Below are 26,347 nucleotides of genomic sequence, written 5' to 3'. Positions count from 1 at the left end.
GGGAAATGACACTAATGCTGAGAGATTTAAGGACAGGCACACTTAAGCCAAATGACTGAAGGATGAACTCACTGGCTTCTTCCAAACTCAAGGACAACTCAGTGGAGGTAGCACCTCTGGATAAAACTCCTGTCAGGGAACACTGCATACCAGAACTATGCTGGGAGACGCAAAGTTTATTAAATGACTGTTAAGAGATGAGCCACAGCCTGGTGTCCCCTCTCTGCCTGGGGCACAGACACATGCCCAGGGCTCCTTGGGGGTACTCCTTTTATTTTGGTAAGAGAATTTCAGCATCTGGAGAAGTTGTATGCACAGTTTATAAACTTCAGTAGGACTTTAATGTTTAAACTTTAAACTTTTTTTTAACTTTAACTTTCACTTAAAAGACTTTTTAGTGATACACTGCCTCTTATGGTCCTAGACTCCTGGAAAACCTCAAGCAAAAGATTCAGTTAAGTGAAGTCTGTAAGAGATGCAGCAAGCAAAATGAAGACATTCTTCACACATCTTTTCGCACTGTGACAAGAGATTAAATTCATCTAATGACGAAAATAGTCTAAAATCTCTTATTTGTTCAAGGTTTCTGATTTTGCAGTCCAAAGTTCCTGGTTTTTTTTACAGTGATTAGCATGTTGGAGGAAGTCTCAATGCTTCTAACACTGCCAAAATTAAACCGAAATTAAACTAATCACTAAATAATTATTTAGCAGTAAATAAAAAAGATTTTACCCTTGAGAAGAAAATAGACCGTGGACTAAGCAGCCTGAATTCTGGAAAGCACCTGAGACATCGGTGCCACATGCTTTGCAAAACACAGCCCTGATGATCATCTACCTGCAGAAATAAATGCGCTTTCCAACCAGCCAAGCTGGCCAACCTTGCTCCAAAGTATTTAAACCTTTAAACTGCAGAGATCTCATCCTCTTACCTGACATCATTACCTCCATGGGCAAAGGATCCAAAGCAGGCTGTTAAGATCTGGAGGAAGTGGAAGAGTAGATGGACCTGAGACGTGTCTTTCTCTTCCTTGTCCTCCTCCACAGGATCAACCGGGGGCCGGTTAGGTTCTGCAAGTTCGGAGGCCAACTTCATTTCCACCCCACCTTCCTCCGCCTCGATCTCTGCCTCAGCCACTGCGTTGCAATAGCTGGAGTAGCTGTCGTAGCGGACTCGCTTCTTGGAGTAGGAAACAGTGTCTCCCACTAACTTCTCACTGTCCTCTGGAGTTGACGTATCCGCTGCCTTAAAGGAGGAATGCACGGGCATGCCACAAATAGCAGCAGTGTAACAAGTATAACTGTTGTTGCGCCGTAACAGTTTGTAGTTGTTTTCTGGAGTGGGCCTTTCGTCGTTGGCCCTGTCCAGGTGTATTTTGTGGAGCAAGTCTTTGTATAAACCTGAGTCCTTGTGCACAGTGTGATAAACGTGGCCATCGCTCCTCACGTGGCCATCGAAGCTGAAGGTGCCATTGGAAACAGGTGATTTCACTGAGGTGTGCGTCACCGAAAACGCCCTTCCTAAAAAGGCACAGATTCAGAATTTTTATTTATATAAAATGCAATTCAAGAGCCCCACCCCTCCAACTTCGCAAGGAAATAATGCAGCCACCATCTGAGAATACAGCACAAAGAAGATCAATTCGCACTACATGCAGTGAATAAGCCAAGTTTCAATTCACTGCAAAACAAACTCTCTCCTCTTCTGTGCAAAAAGAGGTTTGTTCCAGTGTCGTGTCTCCCCAGACATGATGTATGACCTGCAGCAAGTCACTTGGGATCAGCTATTAGAAACGTGATACTTGATGGTTAAATGCTCAGCTTCTTTGAAAGACTAATTTCCATAAAATTTCTTTCTTGTAAAGCAAGCTCTATTTTTTCTGAGCTATTGAATAGGAATAATTAGGATTTCTGAGAGGTGGTTTACTGCTATTTCATACTGAAAATGATGTCACCTATGTTTAAGAGACATATGTTTAAGAGACATAGCTTTCAAATACATTTAAAAAAAAACAGCAAAAAATTAATGTTTTGCAGAAGTATTTCCTAAGCTATTGTAACATTTTCTAAATCTTATTTCTATGAACATGCTGATAATTATTCCCACTGCATACATTTAATGTTAGCATACGCTGGAGGACACACATCAAAACATATCACAGGCAATGCTTCTGAAGAAACGTTTTCATTTCCTGATTTCCTGGGCTAAGCAACGTTCAGAATTGGGTTTGCTTTTAAAGTGGAGGCACACACACTCAAGGGATCCACGTCATGACTTATTTGATTTTGCAAGAAACAGTTGAATATTTTAGACATTTATTAACCAAATTACAGGGTTGTGTAGATGTTAGCAAAGTGATATCAAAGTCAGCAGACCGCTAAGTGGAGGGGGGGTGATCCCACATGGGAGAACAAAAAGAGCTTTATGCACACAAGCCTACTTCTTATAAATGTATATTCAGAAAACAATGCAAGAGATTTTTCTAGTGGGCACGCTCCAAATGGTCATAGGTTTGTCAACTAAAGTCCAAATCTTTTTATCTCTTGTTGTAGTATGCTAATCATCTTTATGCTGAATTTAACCTTCATACATCAGCAATCTGTGTTCTCTGTATTTTTCCACTGCTTCAAAGGATGGAAACACCATTAAGGATACAAAGTAAAGCAAAGCAAAAAGGCGAGTAATTTTTTTTCCCGCTGTTTCTAAAACTGAAATACAGCCAAACAAAACGCAATTATGTCCTCTCTAGAAAATGTCACTTATAAATGAGCAACATGTGCTGAAAAAGGATTAGAGATGGAAATCCCAAACGCTAACTTACTATTTACAACAGAGACCTACTCGCAGTTAAGGAACCTCACTGAAACAAGAAAAAGACAAACCCTCTGTGTTGCCCTAGTTTCTTACCATACGGTACACGTGGATGGTTTCCATTTGCAATAGTATCTGATGCCCCAGCAGCTTCTGTTACTGAGCCAGTAAGGGGAATCGTGCTCTCATCAGATGCTTTGGCACCAGGAAGCTCTTTAAAGACTGGGGTTTCTTCATCTTGAATTTTATCAAGACTTTCATCTGATATCCTTGACAGTGCAGCATCTTTCTTTAACCGACCTAAGGAAATAACAGTACTGTAATTTTAAACCCAACCTGTACTACTTGTTACTTCATCTTCACTGCCGGCATCAACAGCATAGTTTAACGTGGATACAGTAATGTGGCCACATTTCATACATACGTTCTTTATTTATTTCTAATACTTACCTCTACTAAGTTCATGAGAGAAAATTCTAGAGCATCTTTGTTTTTTCCTGTAAAATTCACCGAAGCAGACAACTGAAGTAAAACACTGAACTGTTCACCTATTAGTGAAATCTGAAACTGCATTTTAAACACTTCATTTCTTGAAAGTAGCAAAGCAAACAAGCAAAAGTCTGTTAAGGTAAAAGCTATGATCAGCTTAACCCACTGTAAAGTTGAAGAACTCACTTAAAAATGATCATTCTACCAGGTTTTTCCTCTTTAACATTTCCTTACTAAAATATAAACGAGATTATATTTCGGGTTTTATTGTCCTGTTTCTATTTAGACTCTAGAAGCAGTGAGCACTGCAATGTATTGCCTAACAAGGTTTTGAATTTCTACCACTGCAGATTTTAAAGCAGATTACACAAATACACGAGGAATAGTTCAAGCACATCCTCCTACATGAGCAATAGTTTAAGGCGGGGACTGAATTAAGTCCTCTCAATGATTGGACTAGACATCTCAACGGCACTTCCACCTCTGAAATGTAATTTTACATGATTTTACATCACTCACATTTCATCAAACAACTACTTACTTTCTATTTTTCTCTTCATCCAGGGACACACAAAAATCCAGACTAAGACAGCAAATACTAGGGACACGCCAATCGATATTAGAGCAATGGCCCACATTGGAAGTATCAGTCCCAGTACTGTGAAGACAAAGAAATAAAACCTAAGAAAATCACAAATTAACATGACTTAATTATCCCAAGCAGTGGAAGAGCAGTCTGTTGCAGAAAAGTCAGTGTTCACAATGTATTCAAAACCAACATGAATGAGCGGGGGACTTTTAACGTGACCATTACTACAGTATTTAAAGGTCTAGTTGACACGACTAAACATTTGCAGGTTTAGTCTTCCAATTTCCTGTTACTCCACTATGACCTTATTTCCAAATAAGACAAGGGTAAGACCCCCACATCAGGGCTGCTAAAACAAGTTTGCAGTGATTTTATACATCAATGCATGTTAAACCGTGTTGTCCATTAGGGTAAGTATTTACCTGACCTTTGCTCTGGTTAATAAAGCCTAATGCTTAGCTTAAACTAAGCTATTATTTGCTTAGGATATTAGCTTAATGCCTCACTTGAGAGCTGAGGTTTCAGTCCTGCAATGCACAGCCCTGTAAATAACTCCTGTTCCTTCAAGTATTCCCCCAACAGAGCTCCTTGCACTTGTTCAGTGAAACGATCCAACCCTTAATGAGGAAAGAGCTTGGACTCTGATCTTTCAAACCCATATATAATTGACTATCTTGAAACCTATGTGATTAATTCATCCTTGGGAGTAAATGTTGCCAGGACAGAAGCCTTGGAGAGTAAGTATGTATTTCCCGAGTATCAAAAACAGAGTTCCACCTTTTTATTCACACACTTTATAGACTGCTAAGCTGAAACAGAAGGGACATTAAGATTCTTATTTTATTTATTTTGCTTAATGAGTCACTGCAGAGTGCCTGACCTACTTATGCAGTACAACTAATGAGGAAATATTGGTTATACAGTTGATTTACTGTGAAAAATCTTGCATATATAGCCAATTAGACTTAAGAAAAAGGAATAGTTATGTTACCCTCAAATTGGGGATGTCTTTTTAACAATTTCAGTAATGCTATGCTATGGAGTAGAGTCTACCAACTGCATTTATCTAGTACACCTAGTGCGTCAGGTTTTAGGGAAAACAAATTTTCATTCAAAAAACGTCACTTTCTAAGCCTACTGTCTTAATTAAGGGCCACGTCCAGTGGTCTACCTTCAACTGCTTGCTCGTTCATGGCTCCGGGGCAATAATCTAATCTAAAGATAACATTTAACGACCAGTCTTCAGCAAAGTAGTTGAGATCACTGAACATCTTTTTTCTGAACTCTTTTGCTACATGTTTAAATGTACGCTGCTTAAGTAAATTATAAAAATACAAATGCAAATACATAGCCATAAAACGTGTGAATATAAATATACAAACAAAAATATAAAATATATAAATTCAAATAACATAAAAATATGAATACAAGTATAAATAAAAATATGAATAAACACAAATGAGTGCACATAAAATACACAAATATACAACAGTGTAAATAAAGTCCTTCAACTTCATTTCCTTCCACTGAGTTGCAATGAAAACACAACACCAAAGAAAGAACATGCATTTAACGCAGAAACAGGCTTGGGTTTCTTATCATCAAAGGGAAATTAACTAAATTTAAATAACAGCCTCCATGCCAGACCTACCAGAACAGTGACTCTGCTGATGTCAGTGGAGCGACAGCATTACACTGAGTGCATCTTATGCCCTGCTCTGAACCTTTGCTCCTCTGCCCTTCCACTGCTCAAACAGAAGCATGTGGGGAAGGGAACGATTTAGTCTTGCCCTTGTTAACTCCTCAGAGAGGAGATAACCCTATGGTGTTGAGGGCTACCTGACAGCACACTGGCAGAGCACCCTTATGCACTGTGTGAAGCCTCCCTCCCGTGCCTCCTCCTGTGGATGGCTCACTCACCTGGTGCCCCTGTGTACATGATGGAAAACACGTTAATAGCTATGGTAGCAGCGTAAAACACTGGAAGTGCACGGAGACCGTTGGGCACAGGGTCTTCCTGCGTGGAAATCAAGGAGAAAAAGGAAACGTCAGTTGGATTTCACACCGGATTAATGTCAGCATGAACCACCATGAGGAATACATGTGCTCCCGAGTCAGTGCTTCTGGGGAAGCTTCACACTGTTAAAGGGAACCAGGGAGACAGGTTGGCTGCAGACCTGCCGAGTGACCTTATCTATTTTTGTCTCCAAGATGAGGAATCCCTTTCACTCAGCACGACTGAAGGGTGCCAAGCAGGAGAGAGCTTTGATGTTCCAGGGCAAGGCTGCAAGCATCGGTGCAATGCATCCACCTCAAAACCTTATTCCTAACCTCTCCGTTTTGACTGAGACAGCCTGGCACTTTCAACCAGCTATGAGAAATCTCTGAAATAGTAAGTGTCTGGCTGCATGGAACAAGTAACACACGTAAAGTGAGCACACAGTGTTTAGCATGCTGCCGTGCCTGCTGCCCACTGCAGCCTCGTGCCCTCAGCACTCACAAGGAAAGGCTCAGCTGACGGTGCAGCGGAAACGCAGTCTGTGAGCCACGGACAAAGCCTTTGTGAGGAGACTGCCTTGGCCTTTTGAGGGGCTCTGAGTGTTTGCAAAGAGCCTGGCAAAGCTGAGGGCTGGCTAATGTGGTTTTGGTTCTTGCTGCCATGAGCTATAAAAGGGAGCTGAGAAAAGGCTGCAGCCGCCCTGTGCTGTGCCCCGGTCCCAAAGCGTGATGCAGCATGAGCTGTATTTGCAGGGCCAGCTGCTATTCACAGACACCCCCAACAAGGGCATGAAGCCCTGTAACAGGCCACAGACTAGCCAGCTAGAAAGCTGCTCTTTTTTTATGCATGCACACAAGTCGCTACCTGCTTATGGCAGAAGCTCTACAGACCTTACTACTTTGTGAATGGCACAGATGGCAATAGAAATGCAATGTCCTTAACTTGAACTTTTTATGCCTCTTGAATGCTTAAACATGTGGTTTTAATACCAGAGTTCATATATTTTGATGATTAATTTCTTAAGTTGCTAGGTTTTGAATGCCATAGTGGAACCTTTCCTCAGCCTTTATGCAACTTGAATACTTTTTCATTCAAAGCTGAGTCTGATCAAACCTATCATCTGTTTTTATCACTGACATTTATTTAGATCAGAAATAAAGAATGATGAAGCTGAGGTTACAGGTGGTGCTATTATTAGCAAAAGAATTAATCCCTCGTCTATTTAAGTTCCTTGTATAACTGCTAATATAGTGTCCCTTATTTTAGGTCATTGTCATGCGCTACACTTCCCCATTTTAGCAAGCTGAATGGTGTGAGAGAAATGGAAAAAGCAGATAAAAGTGTTCTGATTTCCAGTTAATGCTGGGTGGCAAGTAAGTGATCTTTTGCACTGGAGGTACATGGACTGATGTTATCAGGTCACTAAAACCCATTGATTCAGGTTTCTTGAGAATCTATAAAATATGCAGATGCCCATCTCCTAATGTCTGATGTGCTGGAAAACCAAAGCTTAAAATTTCACAGCTATAAAATGCCAATTAGAGTATGTCCAAGAGAGAACTGTTCTGTTTCAGTAACAGTCAGAACAGCTATTGCGAGGCTAAGTCAATGCCAGCAAGCTTGTACTAACACAGAAGCGATCTCAATGTACCATCTTCTGACCAAACAGAACATACAACGTTAATAATCACACAGCACCTTCTAAGCCTCAAATACTTGTCAAATTACTTACTCTGAGCTTTCAGAATGGCTAAAAGCAAGTACAGTTCAAATGGCTATTAAAAAAATGACTGTGCTAAAAGCAAGCCACAAACTTTCAACTCTGGAAATGCCAGCACTCGAATGGGAGGTTAGAACACAACATTCATACTAAGCACTCGTTACAATAGGGAGATTTCTTTACCTTGTTTAAAATGAAGAATCTAATCAGCACAAAGAGGACTCCAGACATTAAGCCAGATAACAGTGGGGAAATAAACCAAGAGGCAACTGTGTTGAAGAAAAGAAAGAGGGAAACTTGAAATAAACAGTATTCTTTCATAATAGTTAAGTAAGTTGTTAATGAGCAATACATTTAAAACAGTTCTTGTACCACTGGAATGAATGTTCTGTATGTTTACTTACAACTGGTGCAACTCAGTGTCCACTGACACTCATTAAAGTCAAACTAAAGCTAGGCACCATTAGAAACATCAGCCAAAGCATCTCCTCATCATTTTGCAAGTTTAGCAATCAAATTCATCATAAAAATTTCTTGTAGTTTGAATCAGAGTAGACCAAGAAAGCCCTGTAATTTCCTAATCACCACAACCACAAGTGTTGCATGGGAGTGGAAAGCAACTGCATTTAGCAGGATGCCATGCTGCTCGCAGGGGGAAAAGTCTCAATTTCCAAAATGCCACAGAAGCACCAACTGCAACGTATAATGCGCGTAAATTTTTTTCAGGTCAGCGCTGAAAGTGTCCAGGACTGATTTAACTGAAGTAGGTGGCATAACTCCCACTGATTCCAATAAAACTGGATTAGGGCAGCACTCTGGAAATCTCATCCAGAGAGATTTATTGTTTGCAGCAAGGTTAACAGATTGATTCTGCTATCACTGCAAACTCTCTTTTACTTTCAATAGAATTGAAAAGAATACATGCATTGCTAAAGTTCAGATATATTACCATGTTTTCAGCATCAAAACCTTTTAACACAGGCTTTAGGCTGCACCTCGGGTTACAAGACTTCCAGAACAATAACAAAAAACTCAATCACATCCCTGCTTGGATGTACTGATCTTGGCAACGGGAGGCTGTGAGTTAAACATGTGCTGTATGCCCAGCTTCTGCCTCCCTGAAGGTGGTGGGTGGAGAAACATGACTGTGGGCATTCACATGATGGCATTCACATTGTTAGAGAGCAAGAACAGGGTAGTATGAGCTGCCACAAAAAGAATTAGAAGAGGAGGAGTGTCACCTTGAAGCATGTCTCTGAGGGACAATGTGTCCTCAGCCTGCCTCTGGGGAAGTGCAGCTTTTGTCTTACCCCTTTCTCCATTGCAGGCACACTGCAGCCCTTAATAAACATGGCATCAGTGCATCTTCTGAATGACACGGCTGGGGTGGAAAATAAGTTAACGAGGGAGTGCTATCAGCACAAAGCAGATTTCTGGGAGTGTTTTTTTGCAGGCAGCACACGCTGTTTCACATCCTGTCACACACAAAAGGAGACAGCACTTACCAATCTTGACAAGCTGCATCCACTGGACACCCTGTGTGCCAATTGCCACCAGAGAAAATCCAATAGTAGCACCTACAATGCAATGGGTCCCTGATATTGGGAGTTTCAAGAACGATGCAATTAGCTGCCAAACAGCAGAACCTGGAAAAAACCCAACCATATGGCATAAACAACAACAATAATTAACACAGAAAATTCTTTGCCACATACCCACATTCTTTTAAAAGTGCTGCCTACACTCCACATGCATAGCAGAGATCTTCTAAAGAGAGTTTTGTTCCTGTTCTGTCTCTAAAAGCAGATACTAAGACAGCTTAATAGCAGCTTTGAATGCTACATCTTACTTATGACTGTTTATGACTAGCAGCTCTTTATACACTTCACAACAGTTCTGCCTTTTTTTTTTTTTTTGAAGGCTTTCAGTATTTACAGCCTGTTGATTACATACACAAACTGATCCCAGTCTGCATCAAGCTTAGAAAACCTTATTCTTGGGAGCTGGACCTGGAAGCCTCCAAATGATCAGTGTGAGAAGGTATTCACCATTTCACTAGTAAACTACCCATGCTCCTAAATTTGGATACTACCAGAGAAAGACTCAAAATGTGGGGCAGAGAGGTTTTATGCCTCTTCTCAATTGTGCACAGCCATTCAGAGTCCTCTATAGGAAAAATGGACTGAGGAGGGAATAAGGACTCTCTCACTGCCTTCATTTGCAGCTCACTGTCACACTGGAGAAATTCAGAACTGCAGAAAGGTCTTAGTCATAGAGTAGCCAAAGATATCCTGGGCATAAGGAAATAACTAAGAGATGATGGTTAGTGGTCTATAAAGTAATGCAATGCCTGATGTCCCTACAGAGGTCCAGGAAGGATGGTGGTCAAGAGTGCAGGGAATTAAAAAAGTACCCCAAGCACCACTTTCAGTAGTTAGATCAGACCACATTTGGCCACCAAGCCCTTGAGCATGCAGCTCCATGCTTCAACCCACTTTCACTTTGCAAGGACCCAGGTTTCCCGCTCCTCTTGCAGTGGCACTAACCTCAGGACACCAAAATAATTTTGACAGTGACACAAGTGTTCTGTGGACCTCACCTAATATTAGAGAATTCTTAGAAAGATCTCTTCTTCATCTTAAGACTTGATGGCCTTAAGACTAAATCTTCACGTGTTAAGAGACACCAATGGCAGCAATCAGACTGCCATGAGAGATCCTGAATTTTCTAGATCATGACACCTCTCTTAACAGAGCTGCAGCAGACACAGGTGATAAAGCAAGCTCACTGAACATAGGCTGTTACCCAAAATTTCAGCCTCCATCCTCAATTCCAACACTAGAAGCTGGCTTGAAGGTCTTGAAACAGAGCCATCTGCAAATGGTGATTTGCTGGGATCATATGCAGCTACATTTGGAAGTCAACCAGTTTGTAAAACTGATCTCTCCTGGAGTACTATCGCAAAACAACTGTTACTTCTCTTGCCCTTTAATTTTTGGCTTATTTTCCCCTGTACTAAAATAAAAATAAATACACTTTGAAACCTTTGACATGAACTTAGAGATCAGCAAGTGGAAGTGAGGTGAAAGAGAAGTCAAATGGTTACATTTGTAAGGAGTCAAATAAACACACAGCCCAGCCATAGATATGTAATTACAAAATACTCATTCTGAAAAACAGGGAAATGCAACCAAGCCACAGCTGCACTGCAAATGTGTAGTGAGGGCTGGGGGTTTTTGTTGGTGGGGAAATAGAGGGATAATGGAACTTTTTCATGTTTAATCAACTTAATAGAATCATAGAATAGCAGAATGGTTTGGGTTGGAAGAGACCTTAACTGGATCATCCAGTTCCACCCCTCTGCGATGGACAGGGGCACCTTTCCACTAGGCAAGGTTGCTCAATTGAAAACAAACATGAGAGCAAGAGTCAAAATGGATGGTCTGAGAAGGACAGTGCATGATCTAAACAAGTTTAAGGAAGCATATTAAGGAACAGAAGAAAATACAAATCACGCCATAGCAGGACTTTCCTCCAGTGTTTGCAGTGCCTTAACTACCTACACCAAAGCTTTAACTCCTCTCTAACAGAGTAGAATAGAATAGAATAGAATAGAATAGAATAGAATAGAATAGAATAGAATAGAATAGAATAGAATAGAATAGAATAGAATAGAATCAGATGGGTTGGAAAGGACCTCTGAGATCATCAAGTCTAACCCTTGATCCTCTACCACCACAGTTACTAGACTATGGCACTAAGTGCCACATCCAGTCCTTCTTAAATACCTCCAGGGACGGACAATCCACGACCTCCCTAGGCAGCCCATTCCTATGCCTGATTACCCTCTCTAAAAAGAATTTCTTTCTAATATTTAACCTAAACCTCCCCTGGCAGAGCTTGAGACGATGCCCTGTTGTCTTACTGATAGCTGCCTGGGAGAAGAGACCAACTCCGCCTGGCTGCAACCTCCTTTCAGGTAGATGTAGGGAGTGATGAGGTCTCCCCTGAGCCTTCTCTTCTCCAGGCTAAACAACCCCAGCTCCCTCAGCCTCTCCTCATAGGACTTGTGTTCAAGTCCCTTCACCAGCCTGGTTGCTCTTCTCTGGACCTGCTCCAGCACATCAAATGTATGTTTCCAGTTTTTACCTTTGCAAAACTAACCTAGGAAGCAGGAGGCTCACTAGACCTGTCAGAGAGTCCCAAATTCAGACTCTTCATGCCTGCTGACACCATGCCTGCACACTCCTTCCTCTAACACCCCCTGAAGACAGAGGGCTGGCTGCAGATTGCCCTGACCAAGAGTCACCAGCACAAGCTTTTGGCTTAGGGCGTGTTTCACGCTCCCCTGCTGCTGAAGGTACCACATCTATGCTTCTGAGGCTCTGGTGCTGTGTGCCAGCCACAAGTCCCCATCAAATACCACGTCACCTGCAAGACTAGATTAGTACTTTGCTTTGCTAATCCTGGCTGGGATGTCCTCTCTGTTGGTGGCATCTCCTCAGCCGCACCAGCTGCTGACTTCTGCTCACACCAGGACCACTAGAACAACACTCAGACAAATCCTGACAATAACCTGACAGTTAGTTAATGCTAAGAAAGTACTACAATTTACTCCCAAAAGCAACAGTCCCTAACTTCTGGTCTGACTAATAAACAACATTTTAAAATGCTACGAATTATTACAAAATGCTACATTTTAAAATTTTAATCCCATTGCTCACTGCATCCTTCTCTCTTAGGAGAGAAGATTGTCCTGAAAATGACCATCTGCTGTTTGCTGCAAGCATCAAAGGATCTTCCATCAACATCTGGAAAGTGGATACAGTGACTCTTGGTCTCTCCCAGACTGTTGACTCATTTAATCTTCATTGAAATTCAGAAGCTAAATCCATTCGCAAAAACATGATCATGAGGCATGAGAGAACAGGGTGGGGGAAAATGCAGAGCAAAAACAGAAAGAGGAAAAGAAAACATCCAAGAAGGCTCAGAGAAAACACAGAAAAAATATCATACATCCAGAGAAAAGCTGGAAATGGATTTGAGAGGAAAAAAAAAATTGAAATCTGCATTTTGTAACTTGTGATTAATTCTGAGATTTAAAATGTGGAATTTCTTCTTAATGCCCTTACTGGAGGAAGGGAATGCAACTGGTCATGAAGTTCACACAGGCTTATGTAAATACGCATGCAAATAAGTTGTTTTCTTTGAGCTTCTGGCCAGTTGCCTCTGCAGGGGGTATCTGAGACTTAAAACTTTGCCCTGCCAGGATCAGGATGCCAGAAATAGACACAGAAAAGAAAAAGGACCCTTCTGTCAATGGGAATCGTGAGTATCAGGAACATGCAGGTCACTTACACTTCAGATGGTGAGCTATCTCCGTAAGCAGAGGGTCAAAGGATACAAATGGAACCCTGAGATAAGCTCACTTGGTCAGAGTACGTTGCTAATAATACCAAGGTTGTGAGTTTGGTCCCCATTATGGGCCATTCACTTTAAGAGTTGGACTTGATGATCCTTGTGGGTCCCTTCCAACCCAGAATATTCTGTGACTCTGTAAAAAAAACCCACCCTACATCCTGAGGGAAAGACCAGGAACCTGCAGCTGACCTTGCAAGATATCAAGAAAGAGGAACTGATGGGGGGTGCCCAAGAGCACTTACTGTGGTTTAAGGTGGCAATCTCACATTTAGGGAAGTGGCTGCGGTCCCAGCAGTGATTTCTCACTAACCAACCCCTCTTCCCTTGGGTAAGGAAAGGCGGCCAACCTCCAGGAGGCTCAGGAGCAGAAAAAGAATTAAGGGAACCTCCTCACAGTCAAGGACACAAAGCCACTTTTGACAACTACAGAAACTGTCACTCAATGTCCACTTTGATCCATTAAAATAAAAATAATAAAAAAGTCCTAATTTTTTCCCCAAGAAACAGGAAAATAACTACATGCAGTAGACCTCTGCACAGATTCACCTATCTCATGTGCAGGTCCTGCCTAAAACTGCGAGAAGGTTTGAGGAGGTAGGTGGAAATAATTTGCTTAAGGAAGCAAATTTTTAAGTGGAACATCCCTTTCAAACAGGATCCTGCGATGCTTGTACAAATCACGCCACCCTGTCATGGGATGCCACAAACCTGCCAGATTGAGGAAGCGGTGGTGGGATGGAAGGGCTGGCCCCTTGCCTGGGTTGCCTCTCCCACAGTGAAAGGGTTTCCTTCCTGCTGCCTCCTGCCCTTTAAAAGCAGGTTTGCTCCTTGAGGGAGTTCTCTAAAAGCTCACAAAGCCTCTTGGATATAAACAAAGAGTAAATACCGTGGCTTAATGTTACTTACCTCAGAATATGCTATTTGTTCTAAACGGAGATTTAGTTAACTACCACCAAAAGCAGGGGAACAGACTCTAAAGTACGCTGACCTGCTGTCGGTTTAGGTCAGAAAAATTAAAGAGATCTTAAATGTGTGATTATTTATCTTCACTGCTCCCTTAGTTTTGCCATGGGCAAGGGTGAAGTGTACAACTAATTGCAATCACTCAGCTAGACAATCAGGTTAAGTAAATGTGTTTGAATTTTCTGTAATTTTTTTTTTAGAACAATTCCTTCCTGTACATACTCACTTCAAACTGCTGTTTCTGTAGAATCTTCTGTACAGACACAAATGTTATGGTTACCATCAGAAAAATCTCCAAAAAATTTTTTTTCAGTATCCTATACATATATAGGATCCACTGTGTAAAACATTTCTTTTTGTCTATTAGATAAATGGATGAACCATTGAAAAATGTAAATTATTAGAAGCATTTAAAAAACATAGGAGACTTAAAGAGGAGTACAGGCCACTGCATTCATACAAAACCAGACGTGCAGGTCCAGAAGATGGGAAGACTTAATTAATAATGTTCACAACAAACAGGATGACAAACACACAACAAATGTTACTTGGAATAGGAAAGTGTTACTTACCAACCATTGCACTCACTTCTCCTGCCATCAGCAGTGGGACAGACTCGTTGTACAGGTTAACATCAATGATACCTTTCCGAATTGTTTCTCCTACTTTTGCTCCCAGTAATACTGAGCCAGTGGTTTCAAAAACTGAAGCCAAAATGCAAGCCTGGCGTAAAGTAACGACACCAGAGCCCACAGCCGTGCCGAAAGAATTTGCAACATCATTTGCACCAACCGAAAAAGCTAAAATAAAAGCAATGATAAAACCCACAATGACCATCCACAGGTACTCATCCATTGCCATCTTTCCCCAAACCGTAGATTAGCTTCCCCTTTGCAAATAGTTAATAGTCAGGGCTGGAGGGCACCACAACGGATTTGGAAAGCAGATTTCTTGTAAACAATGAGTTCTCTCTGGAAAGTGCTGGGTAGTGTTAGAATGTGAAGAAACTGCTAACTGCTGATTTTCAAACTACTATAAATACTGTTCATTTGGCTGCCTTCGGTCAGCAGTGAAACACATTCCATATTTTGCTCCCAAACCGGCACAACTGCGATGGTCTGTCCTGCAAAAGAGAAAAAAAAAAAAAAAAAGAAAGAAGAAAAAGAAAAGAAAATTAAAAAAAAAAAAAAAGGAATACTCAGCAGAGCCCATAACAATGCGTGTTTTCAGAAGTAAACAGATGACTTAAACCCACTAATGGGGTCCTACCTCAGCATGTGACTGCTCTAATCATAAAGCAATTCAGAAAAGATTCAAATTAGGTCACCTCCAAAGCAATATGTTTCTTGCTGTATCACTGACCAAGAAAATCTTTTGAGCAATTTAAAAGGATTTAGAAAGTTTGGGAGTTTTGTTTGTGTTGAATTTACCGACCAGAGCAATAAGCTCTCTTTCTAGCAGGAGGATTCTTCTTGGTTTTTTGTACCCAACGAACATAAGACATGTGGAGTGTACAGACCACACCAAATAGCCTGATTCCCAGCTGATATATATCACCTAGCTTCACTGATCTCAGCAGAGCTCTCAACATTTTATCAGGTGCAGCCATGGACACACTCCTTTGAAAATGATTTTATATATATATATATCTGTCTAGGAAACACCACTGAAAATACTCTGAAGAGCATTAATCTGTTGCTGTTATCATATCCCATACAGTAAGAATACCATTTTGTTACAGCTTTTTAGTCACTGAAACAGTGCAATAATGTCAATATTTCCATGTATCCCTACTGGCTCAGAGAAGTCTATAAAAAAAGCATAACTAAAACACTGAGCTCTCTGCTCTCTTCTACAGATACATATCAATTACTATTATTATATTCAAACCATTGTTAAAGATACCTTTTAGTATTTCTTTTGATAGCTTCAGATTTATGACTGTCTTTTGAATTAGTCTAGTCTGATAAAAGAGTAAGCTCTCTCAAACCAAAAAACTGACAAGGGGATTTAAAAAATAAAACCTTCACCACCCAAAAGATGGTTAAACAGAGTGATAAGGCCCACAGTGACATCAAAGATGGTCAAAAGCTAGAAGCAAATTTTCCCAAACCACCTGTCTCCTCCAAGGGCTAATTCTCTTCTCTTCACAGCCACCACAAAGACATCCAGTGGCAAGGGGTTAAATAAATGCAAATATGCATCAGCCAACTCTACATGTTCTAAGAAGCACCTCTAGAGATCAGGGGATCAGGGGATATCAGATTAAAAGCCCTGAGCCCACCTCCTGCTTGCTCAGTTTCCCCACCGTTGCTTCAATTTCATGAGGTATTCCCACATGCAGAGCTTCAAGATGATGCTTAATTTCTTTTGATGACCCAAATGCAATATAGGTCCTGCAGTAGCGAGGAGTAAGGGTCCTCTGAAATAATGGCAAAGTTAAAAATTAAAAGAGATTTGGCATATTCCTGAGATGCTGGATGCTTGAGAACAACAAACAGGAAAATAGCACATCAACACGTAAGTGTTTTCTTAAAAAACTCTTAAACTGATGTCAAGGATTGATACTTTCTCCACCTACACATATTCAGCAGAAAAGATGTCCCTGTTTCTTTTTCCAGGCTCCAAACTGGCTGAACAACTGTTGCTCCAGTCTTTTCCAGACATGGAGCAGACATAAATCCTTGAATGCCTTACACTCTAAAATAACATTTCAGAAGGTCTTGACGGCTAAAAACATTTGTATAAGGATTTTTATACAATGAGATAACATGAGAAAACAAAGCACCAAAGCACGTTTGCTGTTTGAAGACTTGTTGCCTTTTTATAATTCATGAGCACTCAGCCCATTGAGTGGAAAATGACTTGACAGAGACAGAAAAGGCTAAAGATATTTGGAAGAAACAATTATAGTCAGCACTTGTTTGCCTGTGAAGGAAGACAAAACCCCACTAAATGTGTTTATTAAAAAAATTCTATTATGCATATCAGATTTTTGCTAGGAGATGAAGTTCTGGAGTAGGGTCCTTCCTTGATCCTGGAGATTAATAATTAAATTCTTCATCCTGCGTGGATTTACACAGTACCTTCGCCAAGTTAGCCTCGGTGCCCCAGTTTTCCTGAAAATGGGCAAAGCTGACTGAGATCCATGCATGCATCCACAGACTCTGTGATTACATGAGACCCATTCCCTTTGGACAAGCAAGATGAAAGCACACCCATATTCCCAGTAGCGATCTGTCTTTTCTCTACTTATCAACCAACCTACCAATTTACTGTGGTGACTCAATTTCTGGGATAAGGAAGAGTAGGGGGATTGTGACATTCCCCCACCGCAACAGAGTTCATGGGACAGTGTTTGTCAAATCTGGCTCCTCCAGCCACAGCAAGTTCCTGCAGCTTCCAAAATAAACCACTAAGTCACAAGGTTGCCTTTATTAGATTCCCTGGGAAAGGGTGGGGAGAAATCCTCCAGATGGTCACAAAGAAATTAAGACTTCAAGTGTGTGTATGTGTGCTCCTAAAACACCTCGTGAAGGCCAAGGAGTATCCAAAAGTCAGTGGGGCTTTTGGCAAACAGCTCAGAGAGGCGGCTACATAAACTCCCTCCCTGTGAAATGGGATATATGGCCTCGAGAGAAAAGGATGTCTTAAGTAAGAAGTCACCCCTCCTGTCACTTTATCAAGGTGATGGTTCAAAATAGACCCTACTCCAAAACTTGGGAGCCTCAACCTGGTCTCCATTGCATTGGCACAAGGAACAGAGCACAGCAACAGACAAGCCTTGTTTTTAAGAAGATGAAAATCAAAAGGAAAATAGCAATAAACACACATTTGAAAATTAACATGTAGGCTGCCTTTGAATGGCTAGGTATTTCTACTTTCAAACTTAAAAAATGGTAAGAGATTTTAAAAGCTTATAAAGAAAGAAACAGAAAGAAAAAAAGATACATCCCTGAGAAAGTTTTCAGAAATGCAAAATATCCTGCAAAGTAGGCCGGTGACTAAATACAGACTAAATCTTGTACCATGCTTCTTTCTAAAGCTCAAAATACATCTGGCATGCTCAGACATGCTGAGCTATGCCCCTCATCACCTAATCTAACCGAAGAGCCTCTGGTATTTCATGTTTTTTCTGGGATGAAAAAGAAACTAGGATGGAAAAAACACCATGCAGTAGGGAACGGCAGATGATCTGCTCTATGTGTGACATCTGGAAGTCACTAGCCTCTTTCTCTCCTGTGCTCATCTATATTTCATCAGTGTACCCCTCTGCAGTGTAAATGCAATTCAACCTGACCTGCTAGATGATGGGAAACACTTCCATTTACCTGTGGGACCAATACCCCCTCTGCAGTCAGGTGCACTATGCTACTGCAGCAGACTCCAGGTGGAAAAGTTTGTTTTCCTATTTAGGCTTTGGATAACTCTTCCAGAGCCAGCCCAGCCTGTTCTGCAGTGGCTGTGCTGCAAATTCACATTTGGGCATTAGCAGGGCAGAGGAACTGTGTTAGGACTGGGGAGCTGCAGGACGTGAGGCTGGAGCATGCATCTCTGATGGCAATTAGAATGAAGGGAAACGTGAAGGAAGATGACATTTCAAGTTGTAAGAAGCTAATTCTGCATTAATACAAGACTTTTAGCTAATAGAGTTTTCTTATGATCCATAATCAGCATACCACACTTAAAAGGTCTGAGTCAAAGCTTTTTAAGTGGACTTGGAAACTTACAGAAATTGCATCTCAGTGAGAAAAATTCGATTTTTGGAAATGCTAAGCATGTCCCTCTGCCTCGCTGGCAGATGATCCAGACACCCACCCCCCCCCGACTGTATTTTGTTGCTAAACAGCCTGTTATAACTCTGTCAACACAGAATGCTATTTCTTCCCTAAGGGAGAGATGAGAAAAAAACCTAGGTAACAAAGCACCTTGATTCATGCACAATGACAAGTGAATCCTCAGGAAAAAGTTAGGATCTCATGGTAATCACAAGATCATTTTAGGACATGTTTATAGATGGACATTTACTAAGACAGCTCTTCTGGAAACTATTCATGGTACACTTCCGAGCCTAGACAAGATTTTAGTGAAAAAACTAATACTAAATTTGAAAATCAAAGATGACAGGGTGTTGGGATTTTTTGGGGGGTGGGAGTTTACTAAACAAATTGCTGCTAAAGAGAATGCAGAAGTATCCAACAGCAGGGATGAATGGATAAATAAAAGCTCTGGACTAAGTTCAAAGTCCTGGGAAGCAATCAGAGTGCATTACCCACCAGCAATCCAACTGTATGACATAAAGGAAACAAGCAGAGATCCCATAAATATTTTTTAATCTTCTCTTTGCAGGAAATTGGGGAAGAAACCTACTGCACTTGTGAAACATTGAAAGGTATGCAGCTCACACCATATATAAATCATGATGTATTGCAGCTCTTCTACTCTCAGAAGCTGCCCCACACTCCAGCTGAAAATTTTCCTCTGCTCTGGGCGGGACAGAGATTCTGCAAGGTCCCACTTTTAACTGATTTGTTTTTGTCCAAGTATGAGGAAAAATCAAAAGACAGTAACTAGTGCAGCATTTCTCGAGATAATTCTTACAACCTCCACTTTGCTTTACGACAAGGCAGACAAGGGAGGGTAATTCCTTTTCCCTTGCCGTGTTTAGAACAGCAGACGTTTCATGATCAACAGTGGCACTGAATCTGCATTGACAGGCAGGATCACTTCCAGTTACCAGTGGCTGAAAAGTCTGTCTAAAATGCTTACCAGACAGCAGCTTCTAGGAGGTTAGTCCATAGCTCTCTAATTTCTGTATGTTGTTCTTTATGTAAAACCAATCTGTCAGGCTGTACATAAACTCAGACCAGATCTGGCATTCCAGTCTATTGGTACTAAACACAGCACTGCTTAGAAACCAAACATGATTTATAACCAAAGCTACTAACCGTTCATATCAATAGTCTTTATCATTTCCAGTTCATTCTCGGGCCAGAAGGCTCACGAATTATTTACTGTAAATTACCAATGGTACATTCATGATATGAAAGGTGGTATTAATTCAAGTCGTTCAAGACTAAGAACATCCCTATATGGCTCTAAATTACATGCACAGGACTTGTCACAAGGCCAAGCATTATGCAAGTTTAATGCTTCAGTACACAAAAAGCACTCTCGACTTACTATAAAAAAAATCAATTACCATATCTGCAGAAGCAGGTTTTGTATCAATCAGTTCCTATTTTAACACATTCACAATGTGTTTAAGCATACTTCACACTACTACTTGATATGGAAACAAGACTGAAGTTGATAGCTTTCCAAGGATTCACATCCAGTTTAACATTGCAGAGAGGGACTGTCAGTGTCAGCTCCCAAAACTTTCAGAGGATGCTTCCTTTTCTTAGTCCCTATCAACCTTTGTTCCCACCACTGAAAGGTCAAAAATGCATATAAAATATTTAGTATGAGATTTTTTGCTGAAAACTTTCACTAAAAAGACAAAACAGCACTTTAAACAGCAATTCTACAGACAAGTAAGATAGGTAAAGTATCAACAAGTTCTTGTGCATTTGCAGATAAATATATTTTTTCTCTAACTAAAGGACAATTTGATCCTTCAGTGACAGAACAGAGTCTTTCTTATAAGCAAGTAGTTTTTATGATTCAACAGTGTAGATTTTCAAGACTCATTCAGAGAAAACAAGAAATTCATGGTTACAAAAAAAACATGTTTTACAAAAGAAAACCATGCAGAGAAGTCTTTAAAACTCACCCAGTATTTAAAAGCTGTTTCAAAAGAAAAGGAGCTAAGTTCTTCCAGCACCCTTCCCTCCTGATTGTAAATACAGGTTGAAGTCTAAAATAGACATCCTATCATTCAGCACAGTCACATCTGAACATGCAAATTTCCAGAGGGTAGAAAGAGGGCTATAACTTACACCAGGCAGTCCGGGGATAAAATTCACTCCGGCACAGGAGAGCACACAAGACAACACCGAGAAGCATCAATGCGAGTCCAGAGTCTTATTCAGTAGGTGAAAATCTGCCTCCTCTTAAGCAAAGAATTCTGCTGGGGGTGGGCACTGATAAAACACAACACTGCGTCACGACTGCACTAGTGAGACAAACCAATCCAATGAGGCTCATATTAAAAGCAACAAAACGTTCCCTTTTTTTTTTTTTTTTTTGCCCCCCCCCCAAGCATAGGCACAGACAAGAAAGGAAATCTCATTTTTGACCATCAGCTGAGCATTCTGGTGAGATCAGGTACTCTCTGAGGAGTCACAGATCTTCTCTTTGCAAGCACACTTAAATGCACTTTTAATTCAGGCACACGTGATGGTAGGATACATACGTCCAATTTGGGAATGATGCTGCATACTTGCTACTTTATCCATGTCAGTAGAGGTCTCGCAGGCTATGCAGTCTGCAGAAAGTTAAAGATGTGCACGAGTTTTGACTGGATCAATGCCTAAGCAAGCAACTTCACTTTCAACAGTTCAGCCTAAATTACCCAATCCAGATTCCTTCAACCACTTTTCTTTAAGTGGGAAACATTTTTGCATGTAAGTCAAGGCAAAACTAATGTTTGCCTGAAACCACCCAGCTTAGCTTTATATAAAATATTTGCTTTAAGACTATATAATGCAGTTAAGCTACCATATTCAGCAAAAAGGAATGTAAATCAAAACTGCATTGTCACTGCTAAACATCTGACAGACAAAAATTTATTTGGACACATTTCTGGTTTATAAATAAATTACGTTTTTAATTTATCTGCTAGGTTTTACTCCATTCTGAGTCACTCAAAGCCACAGAACGATATTCCAACATAATAAAACAAAATCTGTAAATTTTCTGCATCCTGCCCATTTGAGAAAAATCAAATCATCCATTTAGATTTGTAAACACAGACTTGGAAACATAGTCCTTTCCTCATTTTTTTTTTCAAGTTTGAATAAAGGATATTTCTTACAATAAGTCAGAAGTTTTTTGATTTGGTTAAATTCAGCTGCACATCTGCGGGGGTAATTCGGTAAAACTGAAAAGTGGTTTCTTAAGAAAACTAACATGTATTAGCAAGCCTACATCACCTTCTAAAAAGAATTAGGGCAAAACTCCAGCTAGAAATCTGCAATGCAGAAATAAAGTTAAAATTCCCCCCCCCCAAAAAAAAAAAAAAAGAATTGTAAGTATCAGGCCACGATGACTTTTAAGAAATGCTGACTCTTTATTTAAGGTTGATACCCAGCTACTATTAAGTCTGCAACATAGCTGCTACTTTTGGGGAAAACTACATCTCAAATCTGGTTGCAATGCCTTTCCTTTTACTTCTGTAATAGCAGGCAGACAGGCCTCCTAGTTTTAGAAAAGTGAGAGGCTGATACTTTCACACTGGCCTTCCCTTGTGGACAAAAGCAAGATATTTGAACAGCAAGAACATTAATCTTTTCCTGCAGATCTAAACATATCTTAATACCTTTTTTTGCTTTTCTATTTTTTAACAAGTAGCATCAATCAATTCAAGTGAGAGTGATAATAATTGTAAACACTAAGTCAGACTGTATTTATAGATTTGGATTCCAAAGTTTTAAGGAAGTGAATAAACAAACTCAAAATCTTCTCAGAGACCTTATTTAACTTTATGAAAAAAAAAATTTGCAAAATATTATTTCATGTTCTCGTTATAGCTGACAAATTCTTGATGTCTGCCTCAAATCCAAACAGTCCAAGTAAGCACTAAACCCATTCTAGTTCTCCTTAAAGGACCATCGACCCAGCTTAGAGTAACCACCGCCAGCGTGCAGATGTAGGTAAAGAGACGGTCGAGAGGATGTGCTATTTGAGAGGTATCTCTATCGACTTCAAAGCCCAGAAGCTGCCAGCCTGACCTGTGGGAATCATCTCAGACCCAGGAGGACTACAAACTGGAACCATTTGAGTGCCACTTCCCACGAGCCAGCCTGGCCACAACGGTGGTTTCTTGTTGACCTAAGCTTCAGAGCTCAGTCCACACGCAAAGCAAAGGATATAATAAACAGCACAGAGAAAAGGAAATGTCTTCAAAGCTTTTGTTCTGCTAAATCAGCATTGTGGACTTCAGGCATGGGAAAATTCAAGCCAAGATAGGTTGACCATTTAAAAGAGCTATAATTTGGGATACCACTAAAGAAGCAAGCAAAGGAAAATTTATAAGACCACAAAATAAATTGCGAGGATTGGTTTTTGGCAGTGGCAGCACCGGTTTGGTTCCCATCAAATCAAGTATCTGTAGAAATGACAAAGATCATATATTACAATCTCAATCAGATATGATAATTTGGTTTTAATTGTAAATTATTCTGGTAAATCAACAATTGATAGATCCCTGTTTCATTCAACAAAACTGTGCTGGGCAGACTTATATTATGGCTTAAATAATGTAATAGGACATGCCAATTTTAATAATTAATTTTAAACCCCCTTTGTTTTGTATTTCTGCATCACCTATTTTCTCAAAGATGCCCAGGTTCTCATTTCCCAGTGACCACTAAAACAAAATGAATTTGCAATTTAATGTAACTTTTATATTGAATATAACTGGCCTTTTTTGCCATTCAAGTCAGAAGGCTACATATTTGAGCGATAATATATTTATTTCGAAGTACACACATTTTGAGTAGAAGATAATGGGGAATGAATATAATTTTCTAACATAAAAACCTGTAAGAATTGGAACCCGAATGCCTGTAAACTGCACTTGTTCAGAAATAGAAAAGCAATAAACACCTAAAAGGTGTAGAATGTTGTTCCGGTTACATTGTGTCAGCTTAAATAATGTTACTGACCAGCCACATGAGCTTTTGAGCTTTTATATTCCTGCTGGTACTTTAAAATTGGGAGCCATAAGCAGCTGGAACTGGGGACCCCAACCCTGCCTGGGAACCCTTATTTCCCCTCCTCTACAAACAAAGAAAACAAAATCAATGAGGAGGGATGAAAATCGGTAGCAGATGGCTGCACAGGTATCACAAAGCATCTCAAAGAAAACCGGCTCTTGCAATACCCTCTTCTTTCTGCCACTGAAGGCCCCTGCGAAGCCCTCCACCACAGGGGGCTTGAAGCAGGACACCACATGCCGATCATCACCTGGAAATTAGCTCTGAGGCTGAGGTCCTTGAGGCTAACAGATTTAACACAGCTCTACCAAACACAGCAACTCTTCCGGGTGCTTTGGTAACTCCATGATGCCCAACAAATGCCAACAAAACTCTGAGTGTCTGCTCTGCAGAGAGGTGCAAACACAGTTCAAGTTGTAAAGCTCCAACCAATAAAAGTACATTTGCTTCTGCGTATCAGGTAGCAAGGTCCAACACATTCTATCAGGATAATCTCCAAAAGAGATGCATCCATGCTTCACTGAAAGAAAAACCATCTCAGGGACTGTCTGTAAAATTTAATGTGGTAGACATAAAAATTTAAAAGTCATTTCGCATTCAGGGATGGAGCAACTCCTCTGCTCTGAGGAGTCAAACCACTTGGATGGGCTTTCTTGATGGCTCTGAACTCTGTCACCCTGACATCCATACGTTGTTTTTTTTTTCCAGCAAGCCTGTGCGCTCTCAAAGACAATACTCCTGCTAGGGGACTTCCACTCCCAATGGTCGAGGTGAATTAGCAGTGCTTGCACAGGCATGCAGGGAGAGCTGCCATGTTACAGCATGTGACTGCTTGAGATCACACTCGTCTATTGAGTGAGCGAGCCCTGGGAAAATGAAGGGGAGGAACCCACAACTGGAATTGCTGGAGGCCAAGGCTGGCACAGTAAATGACACAGGCCCTGGGTCTTGTGTGGCCTGGGAGAGCCATGCTGACTCCAACCCCTGCCACAGCACAAGCCCATGTCAAGTCAGGAGGAGTTTGAAGGCAGCAAACCAATTCTGAAGGACAAGGCTTTGGCCAGCACTGATTCAAGCAGTGCTCCAGATAATTCAGGGAACTGGACCTGTGACTCTGGCTGATTGACCGGAGACTGAGTGTACCTGTGTCCATACTAAACCCAAGGAAAGGGGTGAACTCCTGCTCTGAGCCACCCTGGACTTAATCCATCACTTCCCCTCCCCAGCCCCCTACACAAAGAAAACATTTAGCATGGGCACTGTATTCTAAAAGCGATGGCTACTGCTGACAACTCAAGGAGCATTATCCTAAAATACTAACAGACTTGTACTGACTTTACACAGAACATAAAAAACTGCCCATGAAACACTCCTGTGGCAATTCGAAAATATGCATTTTGCAAATTCAGAGTCTTGTGCAGAGATGCCCTTGGTAAAAAGCCAGAGTGTGGTTGCCAAAAGTCAACAATGCAAATTTTTCAGATAAAGGAAACCTGACACCTCCAGCCCCTGATTGCCTGCCATTTCCATTTCGGTTTGGGTTTCAGAGAATAACCACTGTGGAGCCTTCTGTTTGAACCAGAAGAGATGGCTGGAGCTCCTCTGGGTCCAGCAACCCCCTCTCTTTGAACAGAGCTGGAGTGAGCAAGTAGCTATCAACATGCCAAACCACACTGGTTGGCTCTCACTGACAACCTTCAAAACTGGTGTGGCTAGCAGGACAGAAAACCAAGCACTGCTCAAATGAGCTAGTTGAATGTCAAAAGGAGAAAAGGACCACAGGTATAGCCAAAGAGAGGAGGGACGATGAGACACTCAGAGGTGTCGACCAGGGGTATGGGAGTAAGCGGAAGCAGATGAGGCCAATACACTGCAGCACTACAGTGTATTTTTTTTCGTATGAGGATTGGAGTAATAAAGATATGAAGGGGGAAACAGCAATGAAATCTGTGACCTTGGCTTCATTTCATAGGAACAGGAGCCAAATATCACACCAAGAGGCTGGTGACCATGCCTAATGCTGCCTGGAGACCATGTAAAGAATGGCATCTGACAACTAATAGGCCTGTTTCCCCCACAAAGTCCAGTAGCTGCTGATCTCTGTATTTCTGAGTTCACGTAATACTCCACACCTATCTCCTGGAGCCTTTGCTGCTAGAGACATGAGGAGCATGATGGTGAAGCAAAAACCTTGAGTTCTACCTACAAGGCAGCATTAATGTGCTGGTTGCTTCACTGTAGGTTGATGATACTTCTGAAGCAAACAAGCGGCCAAGACCTGTCACACTGACTCGGCATTAAATCACTGTCAATGCAGCATGCCAAAGAATGTCCCATAGCTGGGTACTTGGCTTAGCAAACACATCCAAGAGGACTTACTAAGGTTGCGTGAAGCAGGTCAAGAGAAGTCAGGTTTTATCTCTCTTGGAGAGATGGCTCTGTGTTTTATCTGGGCTTTTCCTAGCTGGGAAGGA

The 26,347-nt window shown here is 41.0% G+C and overlaps 1 protein-coding gene across 7 annotated transcripts in view; it reads right to left on the bottom strand.

The window, feature by feature from the left end:
- The window catches only part of SLC20A2 (solute carrier family 20 member 2), a 58,184-nt gene that overhangs the window by 18,429 nt on the left and 13,408 nt on the right, over nt 1-26,347 (bottom strand). For 2 of the 7 annotated variants that reach the window (XR_003572320.1, XM_027893328.1), the window contains exons 1-8: nt 20,934-21,062; nt 14,565-15,115; nt 9,114-9,254; nt 7,792-7,877; nt 5,810-5,906; nt 3,842-3,958; nt 2,908-3,111; nt 932-1,520 (exon numbers count right to left, since the gene is read on the bottom strand). Coding sequence is in view for 6 of the 7 variants with exons in the window: in XM_027893328.1 (XP_027749129.1) it covers nt 932-1,520; nt 2,908-3,111; nt 3,842-3,958; nt 5,810-5,906; nt 7,792-7,877; nt 9,114-9,254; nt 14,565-14,853 (1,523 nt within the window). In the remaining variant the exon portion in view is untranslated. Of the gene's footprint in view, nt 1-931; nt 1,521-2,907; nt 3,112-3,841; nt 3,959-5,809; nt 5,907-7,791; nt 7,878-9,113; nt 9,255-14,564; nt 15,116-20,767; nt 20,852-20,933; nt 21,065-26,347 lie in introns of those variants that run through there. The other 5 variants (XM_027893326.1, XM_027893327.1, XM_027893323.1 and 2 more) reach the window with 4 other exon arrangements.

Source organism: Empidonax traillii, unplaced genomic scaffold (assembly GCF_003031625.1).
Source record: "Empidonax traillii isolate 1590-97213 ecotype Southwest subspecies unplaced genomic scaffold, ASM303162v1 scaffold386:size1297806, whole genome shotgun sequence".
Taxonomy (NCBI): domain Eukaryota; kingdom Metazoa; phylum Chordata; class Aves; order Passeriformes; family Tyrannidae; genus Empidonax; species Empidonax traillii.
Note: the sequence above shows the minus strand (reverse complement) of the source record. Positions and strands in the feature narration are given on the sequence as shown.